Genomic DNA, 24,553 nt, shown 5'->3' on the forward strand with positions numbered 1-24,553 from the left:
TAAAATTTACCACAGGGGTAGCCAAAGTGCTGTACAATGGGCAGATTAAAAATAATACGAGAACCGAGCAAACACAACACAACACAACACAAACAGAACACGATAAAAAATAAATAAATAAATAAATAAATAAAATAAATAAAACATAAAAACAGGTTCACAGCAGGTGTATTATGGGGCGCCATTGCAGGATGGGTATCACTCAGTGTTAAAAGCCATGGAATAAAAGTATGTTTTTAAGAGAGATTTAAAAACAGGAAGAGAGGAGGCTTGTCTAACACTAAGAGGTAGGTCGTTCCAGAGCTTGGGAGCAGCAGCGGCGAAAGCTCTGTCACCTCTAAGCTTCAGCCTTGTGTCCGGGACCGTCAGTAGCAGCTGATCGGCTGATCTTAGGGATCGGGTGGGGCAGTAAGGCTGAAGGAAGTCGGAGAGATATGTTGGCGCGAGGTTGTTTAGACATTTAAAAACAAATAAAAGGAGTTTAAAATTGATTCTGTAACGCACAGGGAGCCAGTGAAGGGACGCTAATATAGGGGTGAAGTGCTCACGTCTGCGGGTCTGTGTTAGCAGACGAGCAGCAGAGTTCTGCACGAGCTGCAGGCGGGCAAGGGAGGCCTGGCTAATGCCTACATACAGGGCATTGCAGTAGTCTAAACGAGTCGAGATAAAGGCGTGGATTAATTTCTCGAGATCATGTCCTGATAGAAGCGGTTTCACTTTCGCTATTTGGCGTAATTAATAAAATCTTTTTTGTACGACGCTGCTGATTTGTTTTTCGAATTTAAAATCTGAGTCGAACTTTACCCCCAGGTTTGTGACACAGTCGCTGAGATACGGGGTCAGAGTGCCGAGGTCAACGTTGAGGGAGGGGGAGCGACTTGGACCGAACAACATAACTTCTGTTTTGTCTTCATTTAGGCTCAGGAAGTTAGCTGAAAGCCAGGCTTTGATGTCGTGCAGGCAGTCAATAAGACGTTGAACCGTGTTATTTTGTGCCATGGGAAAATAAATCTGGCAATCATTGGCATAAAAATGAAATGCAATATCGTACTTCCTAAAAATAGAACCAAGGGGGAGAAGGTAAAGCGCAAATAAGATTGGGGCAAGGATTGAGCCCTGGGGAACCCCATGTGGTAAAGGAGCTGTGAAAGACATAAAACTGTCTATTTTTACACAAAACGACCGGAACCAGTTGAGGGCGGCGCCCTTAATGCCCACACAGTTCTCAAGACGAGTGATTAAGGTGGCGTGGTCGACGGTGTCGAAAGCAGCAGACAGATCTAAAAGCACCAGGACAACATATTTACCAGAATCAGTTGACTGGAGGATATCGTTAAAAACTTTTAAAAGCGCTGACTCTGTGCTGTGGAGGGCTTTAAAACCGGACTGGAACAACTCAGTGATACCATTATCCTCTAAGAAGGGCAACAATTGACTGTAGACAACCTTCTCTAATATTTTAGAAATGTATGGAAGATTAGAGATAGGTCTAAGGTTAGAGAGGATAGAGGGGTCGAGGCTTGGTTTTTTAAGTAGAGGTCGTACCACTGCATGTTTAAACTCTACTGGAACTATTCCAGAAGAGAGGCTACTATTGATAATGTTAAGGACACTTGATCCAATAGTAGCAAGTACTTCCTTAAACAGGCGAGGTGGGAGGGAGTCTGCAGGAGAACCAGAGGGCTTCATATGACTAACTGTGTCATTTAAAAAAGAAAAGGACACCGGCTCTAACTGATGGAAAACAGAAGAGAAATTCAGTGGAACAGAAGGGTCATATGAAGGCTGAGATAAACTGGCTCTAGTTGACACAATTTTGTCAGTGAAAAAATGGAGACAATTTTCACAGAATTCAAAAGAAGCATCAAAACCAACAGATTTGGGAGCATCAATGACAGTGTTAATAGTTTTAAACAGAAGTCTGGGGTTGTTATAGTTAGAAGATATAATCTGAGATAGATATATATTCATCTCTGCCTTTACAGTCATCTGAAAGGAAAACAGGCTTTCTTTAAAAATGGCAAAGGACACATGCAGCCTGTCTTTTTTCCATTTTCTCTCTGCCATTCTACACTTGCGCCTGGCAGCCCGAGTGACGTCATTCAACCAGGGCTGAGGCGTGGCTTTAGAGCGGCGGCACTTGAAAGGAGCGATCGTGTCCGGTGTTTGTAAACAAATAGAGTTGAACCCAGAAACCAACTCTTCAGTATTCAAACATACAGAGGCTGCAGAATTATCCTCACAAAGAGTCGAAAAAATTGAGGAGAACAGCGCAAGGAGACGAAGAATTAAACATGCGAGAGCGTTGAGGAGGAGCGCACAATTTAACCCGACACTGAGTGGGAATATCAAACAGGATCGGGATATGATCAGAGAACACAGCGTCGCAAATGTCCAAATTAAAAACACACAAACCATACGAGAGCACTAAATCGAGTGTATGCCCGCGTTCACGTGTGGAACCACATACAGATTGTACGAAGTTAAAAGGAAGCTCCTGGGAAGTGACTCGTCTGGACAGCAGGTGTGAATATTAAAATCACCCACAATAAGGACACGATCATATTTGGGCAGGATTTCAGCCAGAAATTCAGAAAAGTCAGTTATAAAGTCTTTGTGGTACTTGGGTGGTCGGTAGACGACATCACACAGGACGACATAAGAAAGACCCAGTTCAAACACGCACAGTTCGAAGCTTGAAAAGGAGGATTGCACGCGGATCTGACGGCATTTAAAGTCATTTTTAAAAACGACTGCTAATCCTCCTCCTTTTCGGCCGGACGACCGCGGAGAATTAAAGTAGGAACACTCCGGAGGCAGAAGTTCATTAAGAGGGGGCGGACTCACCGGCTCTCAGCCATGTTTCCGTCACACAGAGGAAGTCCAGTCCGCGGGAAGTGAAGAAATCTTTCAGGATAAAAGTTTTGTTTGTCAAGGATCTTGCGTTCACAAGACCGAACCTGGCATTGTACCATTAGAACACTGGAGTGATAGTTGCTGGAAATGGCCCTCTATACACCTATGTAGATATTCCACTAAAAACCAGACATTTGCAGCTAGAATAGTCATTTACCACATTAGCAATGTATAGAGTGTATTTCTTTAAAGTTGAAGTGAATTACATTTATATAGCGCTTTTTCTCAAGTGACTCAAAGCGCTTTACATTGTGAAACCCAATATCTAAGTTACATTTAAACCAGTGTGGGTGGCACTGGGAGCAGGTGGGTAAAGTGTCTTGCCCAAGGACACAACGGCAGTGACTAGGATGGCGGAAGCGGGGATCGAACCTGCAACCCTCAAGTTGCTGGCACGGCCGCTCTACCAACCGAGCTATACCGTCCCTAGTATAAGACTAGTTTAAAGTTATTTTCATTGAAAAGTACAGTGCTTTTCCTTCAAAAATAAGGACATTTCAATGTGACCTCAAACTTTTGAACGGTGGTGTAGATCAATACAGTCTGCAGGGATACAGTCCGTAAGCACACATGATTGTATTTCTTTATGGGAAAAAAAATAAAAATAATTCCCCCCCCCCACCCCCGGTCCGTGGGACAAATTTTCAAACGTTGACCGGTCCCCAGCTACAAAAAGGTTGGGGACCACTGCTCTAAAGGATGAGTGCGGCCAAGGTGGTGTGGTATTACCGGTCTTGCATAATTTATAGACCACATTGGTCTGACTACGGTCAAATGTTAAACATCCCAAAAACTGCCATACTGTGGAGGCGATTTTTCCTCTTTTATCCACAATTTCTTCATTTTGACTTTCTCCTCTCACTCCATACAAAAAAAAATCAACCATCATCATTATGCAGGTTAAATTGAAGGCTTCGGCGAGCAGCTCTTAGGGAGTAGGGCTGTAGTTTGGACACCCCTGGATTAGACGTATGAAAAATAAAAACCTCCTTTGGGTATATTTCTAGTATGCATTTCCTATTTTATGAATTCATGTGGAACACTCCTCCTGACCTCTATAGAAGTCTACTTCTCCTCAAGACGGTGGTCAGGTGTGTATTAGAGCCGTGGGATCCTGGGCCTTCTAAAGAGCTGTTATTTTACACGCGGTTGAATCTGTTAAGGGCGTCACGACTGCCTCTGCTCACTGACAGCTTGATGAGTATTGTCTGTCCTTTTCCCATTTTGCCGTTTCCATTTCTCTTCTCTTTCATTTCCGAGCCCTACCTCTTTTTTTGCACTCCCTTTTTTTTGCCGCTCTCCTGCCATGCTTGTGCTCTTCACTCTCCTAACCTCTCATTTTGCATGACTTTGCTCTCCTCAGTGATTCTTTTGGACACCACGGCGGTGCTGGGAGAACTGGACTGGAAGACCTACCCTGTCAACGGGGTGAGCGATGTTAGCGTTGTCTTATTTGGGAGTGAAGTTTACATTTAAAAGTGAAGTGAACATGACCTACATAATTAAGGATGTAACCATGTAAAAATGTCATATCATTATTATGTGAATTCTCCAAAGCATTCACACATGGTTTTCCACACCAAAATTCATCTATTTATTATTATTCCTCTATTTCTTCTCCTCCAGATTTTGGTGCGCTCTACCTTCCACATTTTATTTTATTTTATTTATTTTTTTGTCATAAAAAAATACAATCATGTGTGCTTACGGACTGTATCCCTTGCAGACTGTATTGATCTGTATTGATATATAATGTAGGAACCAGAAATATTAATAACAGAAAGAAACAACCCTTTTGTGTGAATGAGTGTGAATGAGTGTAAATGGGGGAGGGAGGTTTTTTGGGTTGGTGCACTAATTGTAAGTGTATCTTGTGTTTTTTATGTTGATCTAATAAAAAAAACAAAAACAAACAAAAAAAAAAATTATAGCGATAATTCCAGATATTACATTTTAAAGCAGTGGTCCCCAACCACCGGGCCGCGGCCCTGTACCGGTCCGTGGATCAATTGGTACCGGGCCGCACAAGAAATAAATAAAAAAATACAATAAAAATATAAAAAATGTTTATTTTTTATTAAATCAACATAAATAACACAAGATACACTTACAATTAGTGCACCAACCCAAAAAACATCACTCCCCCATTTACACTCATTCCCACAAAAGGGTTGTTTCTTTCTGTTATTAATATTCTGGTTCCTACATTATATATCAATACATATCAATACAGTCTGCAAGGGATACAGTCCGTAAGCACACATGATTGTGTGTGCTGCTGGTCCACTAATAGTACTAACCTTTAACAGTTAATTTTACTAATTTTCATTAATTACTAGTTTCTATGTATCTGTTTTTATATTGTTTTACTTTCTTTTTTATTTAAGAAAATGTTTTTAATTTATTTATCTTATTTTATTATTTTTTTTTAAAAAGGACCTTATTTTCACCATACCTGGTTGTCCAAATTAGGCATAATAATGTGTTGATTCCACAACTGTATGTATCGGTATCGGTTGATATCGGTATCGGTAATTAAGAGTTGGACAATATCGGAATATCGGATATCTGCAAAAAGCCATTATCGGACATCCCTAGTTCTTACTTATATCTGTCAGTAAACTCGCTAAAATTGCTAAAACATACCGGTGTAGTGAGTTTACATTATTCACGAGAGATGTCCGATAAATGCTTTAAGCCATGGCTAGCTAGCTAGCGGCTAAAGTCAATCCGCAGTCGGCAGTGTTTTAGCTACTTCTAAATCACTAATCCTCGCCTCCAGGCGACAAATAAAGTAAGTTTCTTACATGTATCGTTATCACTGGAGGACAAGGAATAGCTAAACATGCTTCACAATAGAGATGTCCCAGTGTTTCCCATAAACTGCCAAGATACCTGTGGCGGTGGGGGCGTGGCTATGGGCGTGGTCACCATGACATCATCGAGTAATTTGCATAATTTACTACAATGATATGATTTTCTCTAAAAAGGCTCAAAAAATGTATACTTACTAATTAATAATAATAGTTTTGTTTTAAACGTCCATCCATCCATCCATCCATCCATCCATCCATCCATCCATCCATTTTACAACATTATTACAACACTTTATGTACATATTTATATACAGATTTGAACAATAAGTTATTCACTGAAATATATTTATTAATTGTGGTTCTTACAAAAAATATATCTTATAAAATATAAAAGCTAAAATGTCTCTTAAAGCTCTGCCCCTTTAATTAGTGCATACTAAATAATTTAACTTTAGCCTACTACTACAACCATATTATTTACCAGCAACATAAAATGAAACAGAGGCAGAGGTGTCCTGCCACAGTCAGTAACAAATAAACAGAAAACAGTAGTGGTCAAATACAAATAAGGCAACAAGAGAAGTATCCTACACTTCTCTTTTGTAAAGTAAATCTGAACAGCCTATATGGGCATCTACATCAACTATATGATTTGCCTGAGAAGTTGGAAAGGACAAAAAAAATAAAAATAAAAATATTTTATTTGTGCCGGACGTAATTCTTTCGTGACGGGCCGCCACAAATAAATGAATGTGTGGGAAACACTGTGTCCGATATCGGCCCTTTAAAATGTAATATCGGAAAATATCGGTATCGTATTTTTTATTATCGGTATCGGTATCGTTTTTTAATTTTTATTTTTATTTTTTTTATTAAATCAACATAAAAAACACAAGATACACTTACAATTAGTGCACCAACCCAAAAAACATCCCTCCCCATTTACACTCATTCACACAAAAGGTATGTTTCTTTCTGTTATTAATATTCTGGTTCCTACATTATATATCAATATATATCAATACAGTCTGCAAGGGATACAGTCCGTAAGCACACATGATTGCGCGTGCTGCTGGTCCACTAATAGTACTAACCTTTGACAGTTAATTTGACTCATTTTCATTAATTACTAGTTTCTATGTAACTGTTTTTATATTGTTTTACTTTCTTTTTTATTGAAGAAAATGTTTTTAATTTATTTATCTTATTTTATTTTATTAATTTTTTGAAAAAGGACCTTATCTTCACCATACCTGGTTGTCCAAATTAGGCATAATAATGTGTTAATTCCACGACTGTATATATCGGTATTGGTTGATATCGGTATCGGTTAATATCGGTATCGGTAATTAAAGAGTTGGACAATATCGGAATATCGGATATCGGCAAAAAGCCATTATCGGACATCCCTACTTCACAATGTAAACAAACGCCATTGGTGGATCTACACCTAACATCCACTGTAATGATACCAAGTACAGTAGCGTATCTAGTCGATACTACTATGATTACGTCAATATTTTTTGGCATCACAACATCTTTTTTTTTTTTTTAAAAATGTATATTATGTTTATACACTCAGGAAATATGTCCCTGGACACATGAGGACTTTGAATATGACCAATGTATGATCCTGTAACTACTTGGTATCGGATTGATACCCAAATGTGTGGTATCGTCCACAATTAATGTAAAGTATCAAACAACAGAAGAATAAGTGATTATCACATTTAACAGAAGCGTAGATAGAACATGTTAAAAGAAAAAGTAAGCAGATATTAACAGTAAATGAACAAGTAGATTAATAATTTATTTTCGACCACACAAATAATAGAATGATAAATGACACAATATGTTACTGCATACGTCAGCAGACTAATTAGGAGCTTTTGTTTGTTTACTTACTACTAAACAAGTTGTCTTGTATGTTCACTATTTTATTTAAAGGCCTACTGAAATTAATGTTTTTTATTTAAACAGGTTTAGCAGATCCATTCTATGTGTCATACTTGATCATTTCACGATATTGCCATATTTTTGCTGAAAGGATTTAGAAGAGAACAACGACGATAAAGTTCGCAAATTTTGGTCGCTGATAAAAAAAGCCTTGCCTGTACCGGAAGTAGCGTGACGTCGCAGGTTGAAGGGCTCCTCACATTTCCCCATAGTTTACACCAGCAGCGAGAGCGATTTGGACCGAGAAAGCGACGATTACCCCATTAATTTGAGCCAGGATGAAAGATTCGTGGATGAGGAACATGAGAGTGAAGGACTAGAGTGCAGTGCAGGACGTATCTTTTTTCGCTCTGACCGTAACTTAGGTAAAAGGGCTCATTGGATTCCACACTTTCTCCTTTTTCTATTGTGGATCACGGATTTGTATTTTAAACCACCTCGGATACTATATCCTCTTGAAAATGAGAGTCGAGAACGCGAAATGGAAAATCACGGTGACTTTTATCTCCACGACAATACATCGGTGAAGCACTTTAGCTACGGAGCTAACGTGATAGCATCGTGCTTAAATGCAGATAGAAACAAAAGAAATAAGCCCCTGACTGGAAGGATAGACAAAAGATCAACAATACTACTATCAGGAGACACCGAACCAAACACTGGACCTGTAACCACACGGTTAATGCTGTGCCGCCTGTCGAAGCCTAGCAATGCTGTTGCTAACGACGCCATTGAAGCTAACTTAGCTACGGGACCTCGTCAGAGCTATGATAAAAACATTAGCGCTCCACCTACGCCAGCCCTCATCTGCTCATCAACACCCGTGCTCACCTGCGTTCCAGCGATCGACGGCGCGACGAAGGACTTCACCCGATCATTGATGCGGTCGGCGGCTAGCGTCGGATAGCGCGTCTGCTATCCAACTCAAAGTCCTCCTGGTTGTGTTGCTGCAGCCAGCCGCTAATACACCGATCCCACCTACAGCTTTCTTCTTTGCAGTCTCCATTGTTCATTAAACAAATTGCAAAAGATTCACCAACACAGATGTCCAGAATACTGTGGAATTTTGCGATGAAAACAGAGCTGTTTGTATTGGGATACAATGTGTCTGAATACTTCCGCTTCAACCATTGACGTCACGCGCATACGTCATCATACATAGACGTTTTCAACCGGAAGTTTCCCGGGAAATTTAAAATTGCACTTTATAAGTTAACCCGGCCGTATTGGCATGTGTTGCAATGTTAAGATTTCATCATTGATATATAAACTATCAGTTGGTAGTAGTGGGTTTCAGTAGGCCTTTAAGGACAAATAATAAGAATAATACGTTTAATGTACCCTAAGATTTTTTGTTAAAATAAAGCCAATAATGCCATTTTTTTGTGGTCCCCTTTATTTAGAAAAGTACCGAAATAATATTGGTATCGGGACAACACTAATGTATACAGTTCAGTTTGACGTTGACATTGTACACATAGCAAAATGAAATCTAGAGGTGCCCTCATATCCATCAGCTCCATGAATAACACAAACATATGTAAATACCGCATGCTGAGCTTTGTTTACAACATAAAGAAGAACACCGTAATGTACAGCATGTTTGTATTCACCAGTTGGCTCAGGCCGAGCTTAATGACACATCACAGCTGATTTCATTTCCATCAACTCCATAAGGTACAATATAATAACGGCGGGCGCGAGCGGCAATTTTTCTACGTCGGGTCTCATTTAGGACGTGAAATGATAGCAGAACATTTTGTGCTCTTGGCTGTTATTAAAAGTGCAATAAATCCTTTTTGCAGCAAAGCCAATATGAAGCACCACAACACAGACACAGTTCCCAGGCCAAATACTGTACCCTTCCTGGGAAAAAAAAACAAACAAACAAAACAAAACAAAAAAACTACTCGGGAGGTTTCGCTGCGGGGGAACGCTGTCTGTAATTGGCTGTACAATAACACAACACGTCACCACTCAGATTCACATTAAATCAATAATTCATCACAACTGCAGCGATTTAACGTTATTTTCATAATGTTTCTCTCGCTCGAGCCTGTAGGGAGACCATGACAAATTGGGCTGTTGTAATCTAAATCTCACCGCTCTTTGCCAGGTTGACTTCCTCTACTGTTGTTATTGATATATCTACTGTGTGCGTGTGTGTGTGTGTGCGCGTGTGTGCGTGTGTGCGTGTGTGTGTGTAAAATTCATTACTCATGTAGGAAAACATTCTATCAGTTAAACATGCACAAAAGACACAAACAAGAACACCACCAGCTGGTTTATGCTACCATTAGTGGTTTGAAGATACAGTATATTTTTTACATTTCTGCATTTTTTTCACAATTACTAATTATTTCGAATAAAAACTTTTCGGCGGTTCGAGCGATTTGTCTGGCGTTAAACCCTGCCCTTTTCCGGGCTTTGGCACGTAATGGCATGAACTGTGCCCGCATGTACAAAAACCCAAAACCAGTGAAGTTGGCACGTTGTGTAAATGGTAAATAAAAATCCTTTTCAACTTATATTCAATTGAATAGACTGCAAAGACAAGATACTTCACGTTGGAACTGGAAAACGTTGATATTTTTTGCCAATATTAACTCATTTAGAATTTGATGCCTCCAACGTGTTTCAAAAAAGCTGGCACAAGTGGCAAAAAAGACTGAGAAAGTTGAGGAAGGCTCATCAAACACTTATTTGGAACATCTCACAGGTGAACAGGCTAATTGGGAACAGGTGGGTGCCATGATTGGGTATAAAAGCAGCGTCCATGAAATGCTCAGTCATTCACAAACAAGGATGGGGCGAGGGTCGCCACTTTGTGAACAAATGTGTGAGCAAATTGTCGAACAGTTTAAGAACAACATTTCTCAATGAGCTATTTGCAAGGAATTTAGGGATTTCCCCATCTACGGTCCGTAATATCATCAAAAGTTCAGAGAATCTGAAGAAATCACTGCACGTAAGCGGCTTAGCCCGTGACCTTCAATCCCTCAGGCGGTACTGCATCAAAAAGCGACATCAGTGTGTAAAGGATATCACCACATGGGCTCAGGAACACTTCGGAAAAACACTGTCAGAAACTACAGTTGGTCGCTACATCTGTAAGTGCAAGTTAAAACTCTACTATGCAAAGCCAAAGCCATTTATCAACAACACCCACAAACGCCGCCGGCTTTGCTGGGCCCGAGCTCATCTAAGATGGACTGATACAAAAGGGAAAAGTGTTCTGTGGTCTGACGAGTCCACATTTCAAATTGTTTTTGGAAACTGTGGATGTTGTGTCCTCCGGAACAAAGAGGAAAAGAACCATCCAGATTGTTATAGGCGCAAAGTTGAAAAGCCAGCATCTGTGATGGTATGGGGGTGTATTAGTGCCCAAGACATGGGTAACTTACACATCTGTGAAGGCACCATTAATGCTGAAAGGTACATACAGGTTTTGGAGCAACAGATGTTGCCATCCAAGAAACATCTTTTTCATGGACGCCCCTGCTTATTTCAGCAAGACAATGCCAAGCCACGTGTTACATCAACGTGGCTTTGTAGTAAAAGAGTGCGGGTACTAGACTGGCCTGCCTGTAGTCCAGACCTGTCCCCCGTTGAAAATGTGTGGCGCATTATGAAGCCTAAAATACAACAACGGAGACCCCCGGACTGTTGAACAACTTAAGCTGTACATCAAGCAAGAATGGGAAAGAATTCCACCTGAAAAGCTTGGTCTCCTCAGTTCCCAAAGATTTACTGAGTGTTGTTAAAAGGAAAGGCCATGTAACACAGTGGTGAAAATGCCCCTGTGCCAACTTTTTTGCAATGTGTTGCTACCATTAAATTCGAAGTTAACGATTATTTGCAAAAAAACAACAACAAAGTTTTCCAGTTGGAACATTAAATATCTTGTCTTTGCAGTCTATTCAATTGAATATAAGTTGAAAAGGATTTGCAAATCATTGTATTCTCTTTTTATTTACCATTTACACAACGTGCCAACTTCACTGGTTTTGGGGTTTGTAAATAAAACTCAAAACAGTGCTTGCAAAACACTATCAGTGTTGATAAATCATTTGTGTGCTACATAATGATATTGGCATCTTCTCCTCCCAGTACTGTGAGTGTTTTGATGATCAGCATATATTTTGCATACTAATGAAGACAGAGAAGCAAAATACGTGTGACAAACCGGACATATCCCTCGGACCGGCAATCAGGTTTTATTCACTATAATTAGTAAAAAATTGGGGAAAACCTCAAAAATAAATATGTTCTGTCAAACCGCTAATGGCGACATAATCGAGCCGGCGGTGTTCTTGGTACAGTTTTCGGTTTAATGCTCAAGGTGCTGGAGCTGGTTTCAGTGCGTTATCGCTTGACATCATCTACTGTGTATCTGCAGGCTGGACTCAGTTGTCAGATATATCTTTCACTTGCTGAATTCAGACCCACTGGGAGTTGCTGTGAAACACACACACACACACACACACACACACACACACACACACACACACACACACACACACACACACACACACACACACACACACACACACACACACACACACACACACACACACACACACACACACACACACACACACACACACACACACACATATATTCTTGTATTTCTTACCTTCTTGAGACCTCTGAAAAATGCCTACCTCTTTAGGACCACCCTTTCTAGATATATAAAGATTTGCATTTACAACATTCATAACATATACATACTATGCAAATATAAAAAAGCTTGTTGTGAAAAATTAGTTGGAATTTCACAAGAAAAACGTCACAATTTCACAAGAAAAACTTAGAATTTTGGCAGTATTATAATTAAAAGTCGTAAATGTACTCAAAGCATGTCAAAATTTTACAAGAAAAACTGAACATTTGTGCAATGTTATGATAAAAGTTGGAATTTTACTCAATAACACTCGCAATTTTACAAGAAAAGCTTAAAATGTTGGCAACTTTATGAAAAGAGTCGTACTTTTACTCGACAAAAGTCACAATTTTATAAGAAAACTTTAAAATTTTGGCAATATTATAATAATAATATGAATTTTACTCGGCAAAGTTATAACAAAAGTCGTCATTTTACTCAAAACAAGAACAAAACAAGAACAACCAAAAAATTGGCAATATTGTGATACAAGTCAGAATTTTGTATGACAAATGTCACCATTTTGCATTAAAAAGTAATCATTTTACATAAAAATCGAATTGCAATATTACAGAAACAGAAAGAATATGAGAAATTGTTCCCAATTTTATAAGAAAAACGTTGACACATTGTGCGAAAAAGACTGCTTTTAGTTCATTTTTTTGGTTGAATGTTTTGTTTGTAATTGGTTTTTAATCGTCATTATTTGCTTCAAGTTATTACAGTATGTCTCTTTAATTAATTTTGGACAAAGGGGGAGCATTTCAATTTCTTACACACACTTCTTATTATATATGTTGACCAGAGGGGGAGAACTTAAAATTCTAAAACCGACACACAGTCAATTTGAAAAATGCCTCCTTTTTGGGACCACCCTAATTTTGATAGATTTCACCACCAGGCGTACAAATGATATTCTCTATTTTTAGTTTTTTGTAATGTGCTTAAGGCCGATGACAAAGGAGTCACAGACCACAGATGGCCCCTGTGCCGCACTTTGGGCAACCCAGCTGTAGAAGCTAACTGTTAATGGCCACTATAGTCTTAGTACCGTAGTGTATTTGTTCATCCTATGGTCACATATGGGATGCGGGTTGTCTTACGTCAGCACCGGAAGTCGTAAAATCAGCTGTTCACCAAGTGGGTTTTTTAGGGGATGAATAGGGAAGTTCTTCTTTAGCTGCCGTCTTGTTTTATCATATATTGCTGCCTTTTCACCCGTCAATGTTTACTTTTGTACGCACATTAAATCAACAAAAACTCCTGACTTTGGAGCAATGTTCACAGACTCTAGTATTTGGCTCTCTATTAGATGCAATGGATTTCTGTATTGGGACCATGATTTATGTCCTAAGTGGTTCACCGGTCCTCATATGGAAGGTACTTTTCCTTGTTGATGTCTCAAGAAGGGTAGAAATACAAGAACACACACACACACACACACACACACATTTTTGTATTTCTTACCTTCTTGAGACCTGAGAAAAATGCCTACCTCTTTAGGACCACCCTTTCTAGATATATAAAGATGTGTATTTACAACATTAATAATATATACATACTATGCAAATATAAAAAAGCTTGTTGTGAAACATTAGTTGGAATTTCACAAGAAAAAGGTCACAATTTCAAAAGAAAAACTTAGAATTTTGTCAGTATTATAATAAAAGTCATTATTTTACTCAATGCAAGTCTAAATTTTACAAGAAAAATTGAACATTTGTGAAATATTATGATAAAAGTTGGAATTTTACTCAATAATAGTCACTATTTTACAAGAAAAGTTTAAAATGTTGGCGATTTTATGAAAAGTCTTAAGTTTACTCGACAAAAGTCACAATTTTATAAGAAAACTTAAACATTTTGGCAATATTATGATAACAATCGGAATTTTACTTGGCAAAATTATTACAAAAGTCATAATTTTACTCCAAAAATGTCACTATTTTACAAGATCAACAACAAAAAATAGCAATATTTTGATACAAGTCAGAATTTTTATATGACAAAAGTAACCATTTTGCAGTAAAAAGTAATAATTTTATATCAAAAAGGAATAATTTTACGAGAAAATATTGCAATATTACAGAAACAGAAAGAATATGAGAAATTGTTCCCAATTTTATAAGAAAAAAGTTCTTTAGCTGCCGTCTTGTTTTATCATATATTGCTGCCTTTGCACCTGTCAATGTTTACTTTCCTATGCACATTAAATCAACAAAAACTCCTGACTTTGGAGCAATGTTCACAGACTCTAGTATTTGGCTCTCTATTAGATGCAATGGTTTTCCGTATTGGGACCATGATTTATGCCCTAACTTGTTCACCGGTCCTCATATGGAAGGTACTTTTCCTTGTTGATATCTCAAGAAGGGTAGAAATACAAGAACACACACACATTCTTGTATTTCTTACCTTCTTGAGACCTGAGAAAAATGCCTACCTCTTTAGGACCAGCCTTTCTAGAAATATAAAGATGTGTATTTACAACATTAATAATATATACATACTATGCAAATATAAAAAAGCTTGTTGTGAAAAATTAGTTGAAATTTCACAAGAAAAAGGTCACAATTTCACAAGAAAAACTTAGAATTTTGTCAGTATTATAATATAAGTCATCATTTTACTCAATGCGAGTCTAAATTTGACAAGAAAAATTGAACATTTGTGAAATATTATGATAAAAGTTGGAATTTTACTCAATAATAGTCACTATTTTACAAGAAAAGTTTAAAATGTTGGCGATTTTATGAAAAGAGTGGTAAGTTTACACGACAAAAGTCACAATTTTATAAGAAAACTTAAACATTTTGGCAATATTATGATAACAATCGGAATTTTACTTGGCAAAATTATTACAAAAGTCATAATTTTACTCCAAAAATTTCACTATTTTATAAGACCAACAAAAAAAATAGCAATATTTTGATACAAGTCAGAATTTTTATATGACAAATGTAACCATTTTGCAGTAAAAAGTAATAATTTTATATCAAAAAGTAATAATTTTATGAGAAAATATTGCAATATTACAGAAACAGAAAGAATATGAGAAATTGTTCCCAATTTTTTTAGAAAAAAGTTATTTAGCTGCCGTCTTGTTTTATCATATATTGCTGCATTTGCACCTGTCAATGTTTACTTTCCTATGCACATTAAATCAACAAAAACTCCTGACTTTGGAGCAATGTTCACAGACTCTAGTATTTGGCTCTCTATTAGATGCAATGGTTTTCCGTATTGGGACCATGATTTATGTCCTAACTTGTTCACCGGTCCTCATATGGAAGGTACTTTTCCTTGTTGATGTGTCAAGAAGGGTAGATATACACGCACACACACACACACACACACACACACACACACACACACACACACACACACACACACACACACACACACACACACACACACACACACACACACACACACACACACACACACACACACACACACATTCTTGTATTTCTTACCTTCTTGAGACCTGAGAAAAATGCCTACCTCTTTAGGACCAGCCTTTCTAGATATATAAAGATGTGTATTTACAACATTAATAATATATACATACTATGCAAATATAAAAAAGCTTGTTGTGAAAAATTAGTTGAAATTTCACAAGAAAAAGGTCACAATTTCACAAGAAAAACTTAGAATTTTGTCAGTATTATAATATAAGTCATCATTTTACTCAACGCAAGTCTAAATTTGACAAGAAAAACTGAACATTTGTGCAATATTATGATAAAAGTTGGAATTTTACTCAATAATAGTCACTATTTTACAAGAAAAGTTTAAAATGTTGGCGATTTTATGAAAAGAGTGGTAAGTTTACACGACAAAAGTCACAATTTTATAAGAAAACTTAAACATTTTGGCAATATTATGATAACAATCGGAATTTTACTTGGCAAAATTATTACAAAAGTCATAATTTTACTCCAAAAATTTCACTATTTTATAAGACCAACAAAAAAAAATAGCAATATTTTGATACAAGTCAGAATTTTTATATGACAAATGTAACCATTTTGCAGTAAAAAGTAATAATTTTGTATCAAAAAGTAATAATTTTACGAGAAAATATTGCAATATTACAGAAACAGAAAGAATATGAGAAATTGTTCCCAATTTTATAAGAAAAAAGTTATTTAGCTGCCGTCTTGTTTTATCATATATTGCTGCATTTGCACCTGTCAATGTTTACTTTCCTATGCACATTAAATCAACAAAAACTCCTGACTTTGGAGCAATGTTCACAGACTCTAGTATTTGGCTCTCTATTAGATGCAATGGTTTTCCGTATTGGGACCATGATTTATGTCCTAACTTGTTCACCGGTCCTCATATGGAAGGTACTTTTCCTTGTTGATGTCTCAAGAAGGGTAGAAATACAAGAACACACACACACACACACACACATTCTTGTATTTCTTACCTTCTTGAGACCTGAGAAAAATGCCTACCTCTTTAGGACCAGCCTTTCTAGATATATAAAGATGTGTATTTACAACATTAATAATATATACATACTATGCAAATATAAAAAAGCTTGTTGTGAAAAATTAGTTGAAATTTCACAAGAAAAAGGTCACAATTTCACAAGAAAACTTGGAATTTTGTCAGTATTATAATATAAGTCATCATTTTACTCAACGCAAGTCTAAATTTGACAAGAAAAACTGAACATTTGTGCAATATTATGATAAAAGTTGGAATTTTACTCAATAATAGTCACTATTTTACAAGAAAAGTTTAAAATGTTGGCGATTTTATGAAAAGAGTGGTAAGTTTACACGACAAAAGTCACAATTTTATAAGAAAACTTAAACATTTTGGCAATATTATGATAACAATCGGAATTTTACTTGGCAAAATTATTACAAAAGTCATAATTTTACTCCAAAAATTTCACTATTTTATAAGACCAACAAAAAAAAATAGCAATATTTTGATACAAGTCAGAATTTTTATATGACAAATGTAACCATTTTGCAGTAAAAAGTAATAATTTTATATCAAAAAGGAATAATTTTACGAGAAAATATTGCAATATTACAGAAACAGAAAGAATATGAGAAATTGTTCCCAATTTTATAAGAAAAAAGTTATTTAGCTGCCGTCTTGTTTTATCATATATTGCTGTCAATGTTTACTTTCCTATGCACATTAAATCAACAAAAATTCCTGACTTTGGAGCAATGTTCACAGACTCTAGTATTTGGCTCTCTATTAGATGCAATGGTTTTCCGTATTGGGACCATGATTTATGTCCTAACTTGTTCACCGGTCCTCATATGGAAGGTACTTTTCCTTGTTGATGTCTCAAGAAGGGTAGAAATACAAGAACACACACACACACACACACACACACGCACACACGCACACACATACACAGAAGGTTTTCAGTATTTGAATGTTTGCTGGCACGGCCACGCTACCAACCGAGCTATACCGCCCCAGACAGACAATACATGCAGTCTGCAGATTCAACCAAGCAAATTCCGTAACTACTGGATTTGTTTTTCATAATTGGCACAGATATTTCTAATCACTTTAAGTTTACATTTGGTTTTAAAGCGTGTGCTGCAAACACGGTGTGTGCGTGTATCAGTTAATAGGCTCCGTGATTAGTCTGTGCATATCTGATGCAGCTCATCTCTCAAACTGGATGCGGGGATTGTTTTGGTCTCTTCCTTATTGAACTATGTCACATCCCAAGGGTGCATATTAGAACATAGAGTAAGAAATCATCATTTTCAGCTTTTTGTGGGCATAATGGAGCTGAAATGCCTTTGTGCTGATCTTATGCAAAGCACGGCGTCGGATTTGATCAAAGTCTTTCTTTTATTCCTGAAAACAACAAGTGGGGCACTAATATGTAGAAAACAGGTTCGTCAAACGATTAAAATATGTAATCGTGATGAATCACATTTTGTTTGTAGTTAACTAATCATTAATTGCAATAATTGCTAATACATATAACGTGTTTTCTGGACCATAGGGCACTGCCGATGAGCGGGTCTATTCAGGTCTATTTTCATACAAAAGGCGCACCGGATTATAAGGAGCATTAAAGGGGTCATATTGTGATTTTTCTTGTGGTCTACATCAGTGGTCTCCAACCACAGGTCCGGGGACCGGTACCGGTCCGTGACGCATTTGCTACCGGGCCGGAGAGAAACATTAAATAAATTATAAAGGACTGCATTTTCTCCCACTTAACTTTGACTAGTCCCACTCGACCAGGGGTGTCAAACTTGTTTTCATTGAGGGCCACACCGCATTCATGGCTGCCATTAGAGGGTCGTGTGTAACAGTAAATAATTAATGAATTTGCCTATGAATTAAAATATTTAAAAACATTTTTACGTAAAGAGTAAGAAATATCTGTGGATTTTACCACAATTTTTTACAGGAAAAAACTGGGAGCCAGACTTTTACTGCAAAATATATGGTGTGTTTTTTGTTTTTTTAATATTATTATTTTTACAATATATTACTGTACATAGAAATACAGTACTGCTGTTTAATGTTATTTTGGCAACTCAGCTGCCAGTTTTATACCATAATAAAAGGTAATACCATAAAATCATCAACCGTGGATTTTACAGTAAAAAAACAAAAAAACTGACAGCTCAGTCCGCAGAATTTTACTGTAAAAAACAAAACAAACATTGGTCGTTTTTTTCAACTTACAGTAATATGCTGTAAAAAACTCCCTACATTGTACAGTCAAATCTATTGGTCATTTTTATAGTGTACAATTTGATGGATAACTTGCTTCTAAATCCTAAGTTAAGCATATATTTAAGTATTCATTTGGATTTTGACCAACAAAGTTAGAAAATATAATATTTCTTGCAATATTGGACACTATTTTTTTTCCCCTGTCAAACTAGAAAAAAACAACTAATACCTTTAGTTAGTACGGAGCCCCTAAAGACACATGGGGGAATTTTTTTATTTTTATAATTTATTTATTTATTTATTTATATATATTTTTTACATGTATCTCGTGCGCACAAGAAACTTTTTATAAAGCTATAAAAAAATGTTTAAAAAAATTATAATTTTATTTGTTTTGTTTTTTTTAGACATGTATCTCGGGCGCACGAGAAACTTTTTATAAAGTTATAAAAAAATGTTTAAAAAAATTATAATTTTATTTGTTTTTTTTTTAGACATGTGCGCACGAGATACATGTCTAAAAAAATAAAAAAAATAAATTATTATTATTATTTTTTTATGGCTTTATAAAAAGTTTCTTGTGCACACGAGATACATGTCTAAAAAAAAAAAGGGAAAAAAAAAAGAAAAAAAAAATTCCCCCATGTCCCTTTAGAGGCTCCGTAAGTAAGAAAGTAAAGAAAGAAATTATAAGGTATTTTATTGGCACATATTATTTCCAGGCTTTTTCGGGCCATATAAAATGACGTGGAGGGCCAGATCTGGCCCGCGGGCCTTGAGTTTGACACCTGTGCACTAGACACACCAATGAGCTTGTTTATAGATGTACAATAAAATTCCTCATAGGAAGTTGCCATTTGTTATATTTGTTATAACTTTGTGACATGATACAATGCACATTAATGAGCATATCAAATATAAATGTGACAGATTGTAGCCAAAGGCTGATTTCCATCTGCATCTCATTGCACTAATTCAGCCTTATAGTGAATTATATTTTTCATGCACTTATTTTTGCTGTATAAAGCTTGCTGAAAATAATGCCTACATTAAAGCTGTCCGTGGTGCAAAAAAGGTCGGGGACCCCTGATCTACATAACATGTAATGGTGGTTCTTTGGTCAAAATGTTGCATAGATGATGTTTTACAGATCATCTTCAAGACACTTTCTGACAGTCTCTTCAGGATGCACCGTTTTTGTGGGCGGTCTTATTTACGTGGCTCACCTTCGGCAGCGTCTTCTCCCCGTCATCTTTGTTGTAGCGGTGTAGCGTGCAAGGACGGGAGTGCAAGAAGTGTAAAAAGATGGAGCTAACTGTTTTAATGACATTCGGACTTTACTTCAATCAACAACGGAGCAGCATCTCCTCATCCGTGGCTCACTAGTGCAACATCAACGCCGGAAATGTGTCCCGTGAAAAAAGGTCCGACCGGAACTCTCTAATAACTAAAGTTCCTTGGGTGAATAATGTAAACTCACTATACCGGTATGTTTTAGTGCTTTCATGGCGAGTTTACTGACATATACAAGTACGAACTTTACACTACTTTATATTAGAAATGGCAACAGCGAAGGATGAATGTCCCATAACAAGAAGATAGCGAAAAAGACGAAGCTTATCGACTACGGCGGACGCGCACAATTTTTCAGAACTTATGCAGATCCCAAATACAGATCAGCAGGTACCAGAAGGTAAGAAAAGTTGCTTTTGCATAATATCGTGAAACAAAACGCCAGATAATATGTCTAACCTTATACACACACCATAATAATACTCGTATGTTGAAGCACAGTACAATGCATCAAGCGGTGTGGCTTCACAGCTTACCAAAGTCGTACTAAAACATTTTGATCGATTTTTGAGCGCCGTGCGTAATGTTCTATATTTTCAATGGAACATATAAAATGTTGGCCTTGTTTACTTGCGTCATATTGCAGTCCACACGTGTCTCTTATGTGTGACTGCCATCTACTGGTCACTCTTATCATTACACCATGTACCAAATAAAATTGCTGCGAGGTCGGTAAGCACAACCACAATTATTCCGTACATTAGGCGCACCGGGTTATAAGGCGCACTGTCGATTTTTGAGACAATGAAAGGATTTTAAGTGCGCCTTATAGTGCGGAAAATACGGTACTTTACTTTTCAAGTTTTTAATACTTTCAAAATAGCTCCGTCTTGGTTTATTTTTTTTAAACATTATGGTTTTCTACACAAAACGGACACAAACACTCTTTTACAGACACACACACACCACATCTCACACAAAAAAATCACGATGTCTCACATGTGTGACCATTTCTGACACAGGCTCACTTAAAAAAAAAAAATTACAAAAACGAATGAGTTCACACACAAAAAAATAGTGGCGTTGAAGGAAATTAGCGTCAAGTCTAATCGAAAATGTATTAATATTAAATTAGAAATATTTCACGCGGCCTGACTAATTGTGAGAAATGATGCTGGCATGTGACAAGCACTGCACAATCACCTGTCACATTATATCAGCCTGGTTCCGGTGTCACCCGGTGATGAAACAAAACAAATGTCACACATGAAACACACACTGATGTCATACGATGTCATTTAAAAAAAAAATGGTGGCTTTTTAGCGCTGAGCCGCTCGCAATCTGACTGCTCTCATCACATGCTTTGTGAACTAAAACAGACAGATGAGACCCTCCAGCTGAAGACGGCGTGCACGGTGAGAAGGGTGATTTTTTATTTTTTTTTCTCAACAGTTTAGACAAGAAGCTGATGTTTTTCAGCCCCTGCAGCGCTATACGTTACATAACGCTTCCGCGACGTTGTTTTTAGAGCGCCATGTGTCAAATAGCGCCATTGGAATGACATTTAAGTCACTGCTCGCAGCTTTGAAGCGAGCCGTATCGAAGGACTGAGGCTGCAGGGCTTTAATACCAACCACACATGCATCAGAATGAAGACCTACTGGTTTTAAACGTGCAAATCCAACACAAATACGGCTGTTAATATGCTGAAAATGAAACTGTTGTACTCACAATGTACAAAACCCACAACCAGTGAAGTTGGCACGTTGTGTAAATGGTGAATAAAAACAGAATACAATGATTTGCAAATCCTTTTCAACTTATATTCAATTGAATAGACTGCAAAGACAAGATACTTAATGTTCGAAATGAGAAACTTTTTTTTCTTGTTGCAAATATTCATTGACTTAGAATTTAATGGCAGCAACACATTGCAAAAAAGTTGGCACAGGGGCATTTTTACCACTGTGTTACATGGCCTTTCCTTTTAACAACACTCAGTAAACGTTCAGGAACTGAGAAGACCAGCACTCTTTTACTATGAAGCCACGCTGTTGTAACACGTGGCTTTGCATTGTCTTGCTGAAATAAGCAGGGGCGTCCATGACAACGTTGCTTGGATGTGCAACATATGTTACTCTAAAACCTGTATGTACCTTTCAGCATTAATGGCACCTTCACAGATGTGTAAGTTACCCATGCCTTGGGAACTAATACACCCCCATACCATCACAGATGCTGGCTTTTGAAATTTGCGCCTATAACAATCCAGATGGTTCTTTTCCTCTTTGTTCCGGAAGACACAACGCCCACAGTTTCCAAAGACAATTTGAAACGTGGACTCGTCAGACCAAAAAACACTTTTCCACTTTGCATCAGTCCATTTTAGATGAGCCCAGCAAAGCCGGCGGCGTTTCTGGGTGTTGTTGATAAATGGCTTACGCTTTACATAGTAGAGTTTTAACTTGCACTTACAGATGTAGCAACCAACTGTAATTACTGACAGTGGTTTTCTGAAGTATTCCTGAGCCCATGTGGTGATATCCTTTACACACTGATGCCGCTTTTCGTGCAGTACCGCCTGAGGAATCTAAGGTCCGTAATATCATCGCTTACATGCAGTGATTTCTCCATATTCTCTGAACTTTTTGATGATATTACGGACCGTAGATGGTGAAATCCCTAAATTCCTTGCAATAGCTGGTTGAGAAATGTTGTTCTTAAACTGTTGTACAATTTGCTCAAACATTTATTGACAAAGTGGTGACCCTCGCCCCATCCTTGTTTGTGAATGACTGAGCATTTCATGGACGCTGCTTTTATACCCAATCATGGCACCCACCTGTTCCCAATTAGCCTGTTCACCTGTGGGATGGTCCAAATAAGTGTTTGATGAGCATTCCTCAACTTTATCAGTCTTTTTTGCCACGTGTGCCAGCTTTTTTGAAACATGTTGTGGGCATCAAATTCCAAATGAGTTAATATTTGCAAAAAATAACAAAGTTTCTCAGTTCGAACTTTAAGTATCTTGTCTTTGCAGTCTATGCAATTGAATATAGGTTGAAAAAGATTTGCAAATCATTGTATTCTGTTTTTATTTACCATTTACACAATGTTCCAACTTCACTGGTTTTGGGGTTTGTAATTTATTAAGCTTGAAACTGTTTTGCTGCCACTGTTTTGTGTCTATATTTAGTACATTTGAAATATATATATATATATACTGTATATGTATGTACTGTATGTATGTATGTATATGTATATACAATATGTCTATATATATATATATATATATATATATATATATATATATATATATATATATATATATATATATATATATATATATATATATATATATATATATATATATATATAGCCAGACAAGAAATTGCATGTTGCAAGATATATATATATATATATATATATATATATATATATATATATATATATATATATATATATATATATATATATATATATATATATATATATATATATATATATATATATATATATATATATATATATATATACTGTATATATATACAGTATATATACATATATACTGTATATATATATACAGTATATATATACTTTAATTCCAATTTACTTATGATAAGCAACATATTACTATTATTTATTATTGTATTAGTTCGTGTTTATTTATTTTAGCTCTGTGTAATTGAATTTACACATATTTTTCATCAGTTTTTATGAGTCCCTTCTTTTGCAGTGTATTTGTTTTAGTATTTATTCTTTTAAATCAACCTGATCCTAAGCCTTGATAATATTTGTGATTAACACATGGTTTCATATCATTTGAAAAGGTTGTAAACTATAAGTAGGATAGTTGCAATTATTGAATACGATTAAAATCAAGAGTAAGATGACTAATTTAGTGTTAATATTTAAGTGGGCCTTGGGGCCCTCTGTAGTTGAATTGTTGGGCCCCGAGATCAAAAAGGTTGAGAACCCCTGATGTAGACAACAAGGAAGTGTGTTAAATGTGGATTAGAATCATAATATGACTGATGATGTGTAATTACTCCAAAAAGCACATCAATTATGGACAGCAAAGCGACCATTTGTTCCACACTCACCTTTTCAAGGGCCAATCTTTTTGTGACACATCCCAACGCATACATTGTTTATCATATGAGACTGCAGATTTAGGATCAGGCGCGAGCGTGCTTAGCATGTAAATTAAGCCCATTA

General features: G+C 36.7%; 1 protein-coding gene across 4 annotated transcripts in view; it reads left to right on the forward strand.

The window, feature by feature from the left end:
- Positions 1-24,553, forward strand: part of LOC133641460 (ephrin type-A receptor 6-like) — a 212,922-nt gene that overhangs the window by 40,961 nt on the left and 147,408 nt on the right. For 3 of the 4 annotated variants that reach the window (XM_062035201.1, XM_062035204.1, XM_062035209.1), the window contains exon 2: positions 4,280-4,344. The exons of the other annotated variant lie outside the window; for it this stretch is intronic. In XM_062035201.1, the coding sequence (XP_061891185.1) occupies positions 4,280-4,344 (65 nt within the window). The remainder of the gene's footprint in view (positions 1-4,279; positions 4,345-24,553) is intronic. 4 annotated transcript variants of the gene reach the window in all.

This window comes from Entelurus aequoreus, linkage group LG02, assembly GCF_033978785.1.
Source record: "Entelurus aequoreus isolate RoL-2023_Sb linkage group LG02, RoL_Eaeq_v1.1, whole genome shotgun sequence".
Taxonomy (NCBI): Eukaryota; Metazoa; Chordata; class Actinopteri; order Syngnathiformes; family Syngnathidae; genus Entelurus; species Entelurus aequoreus.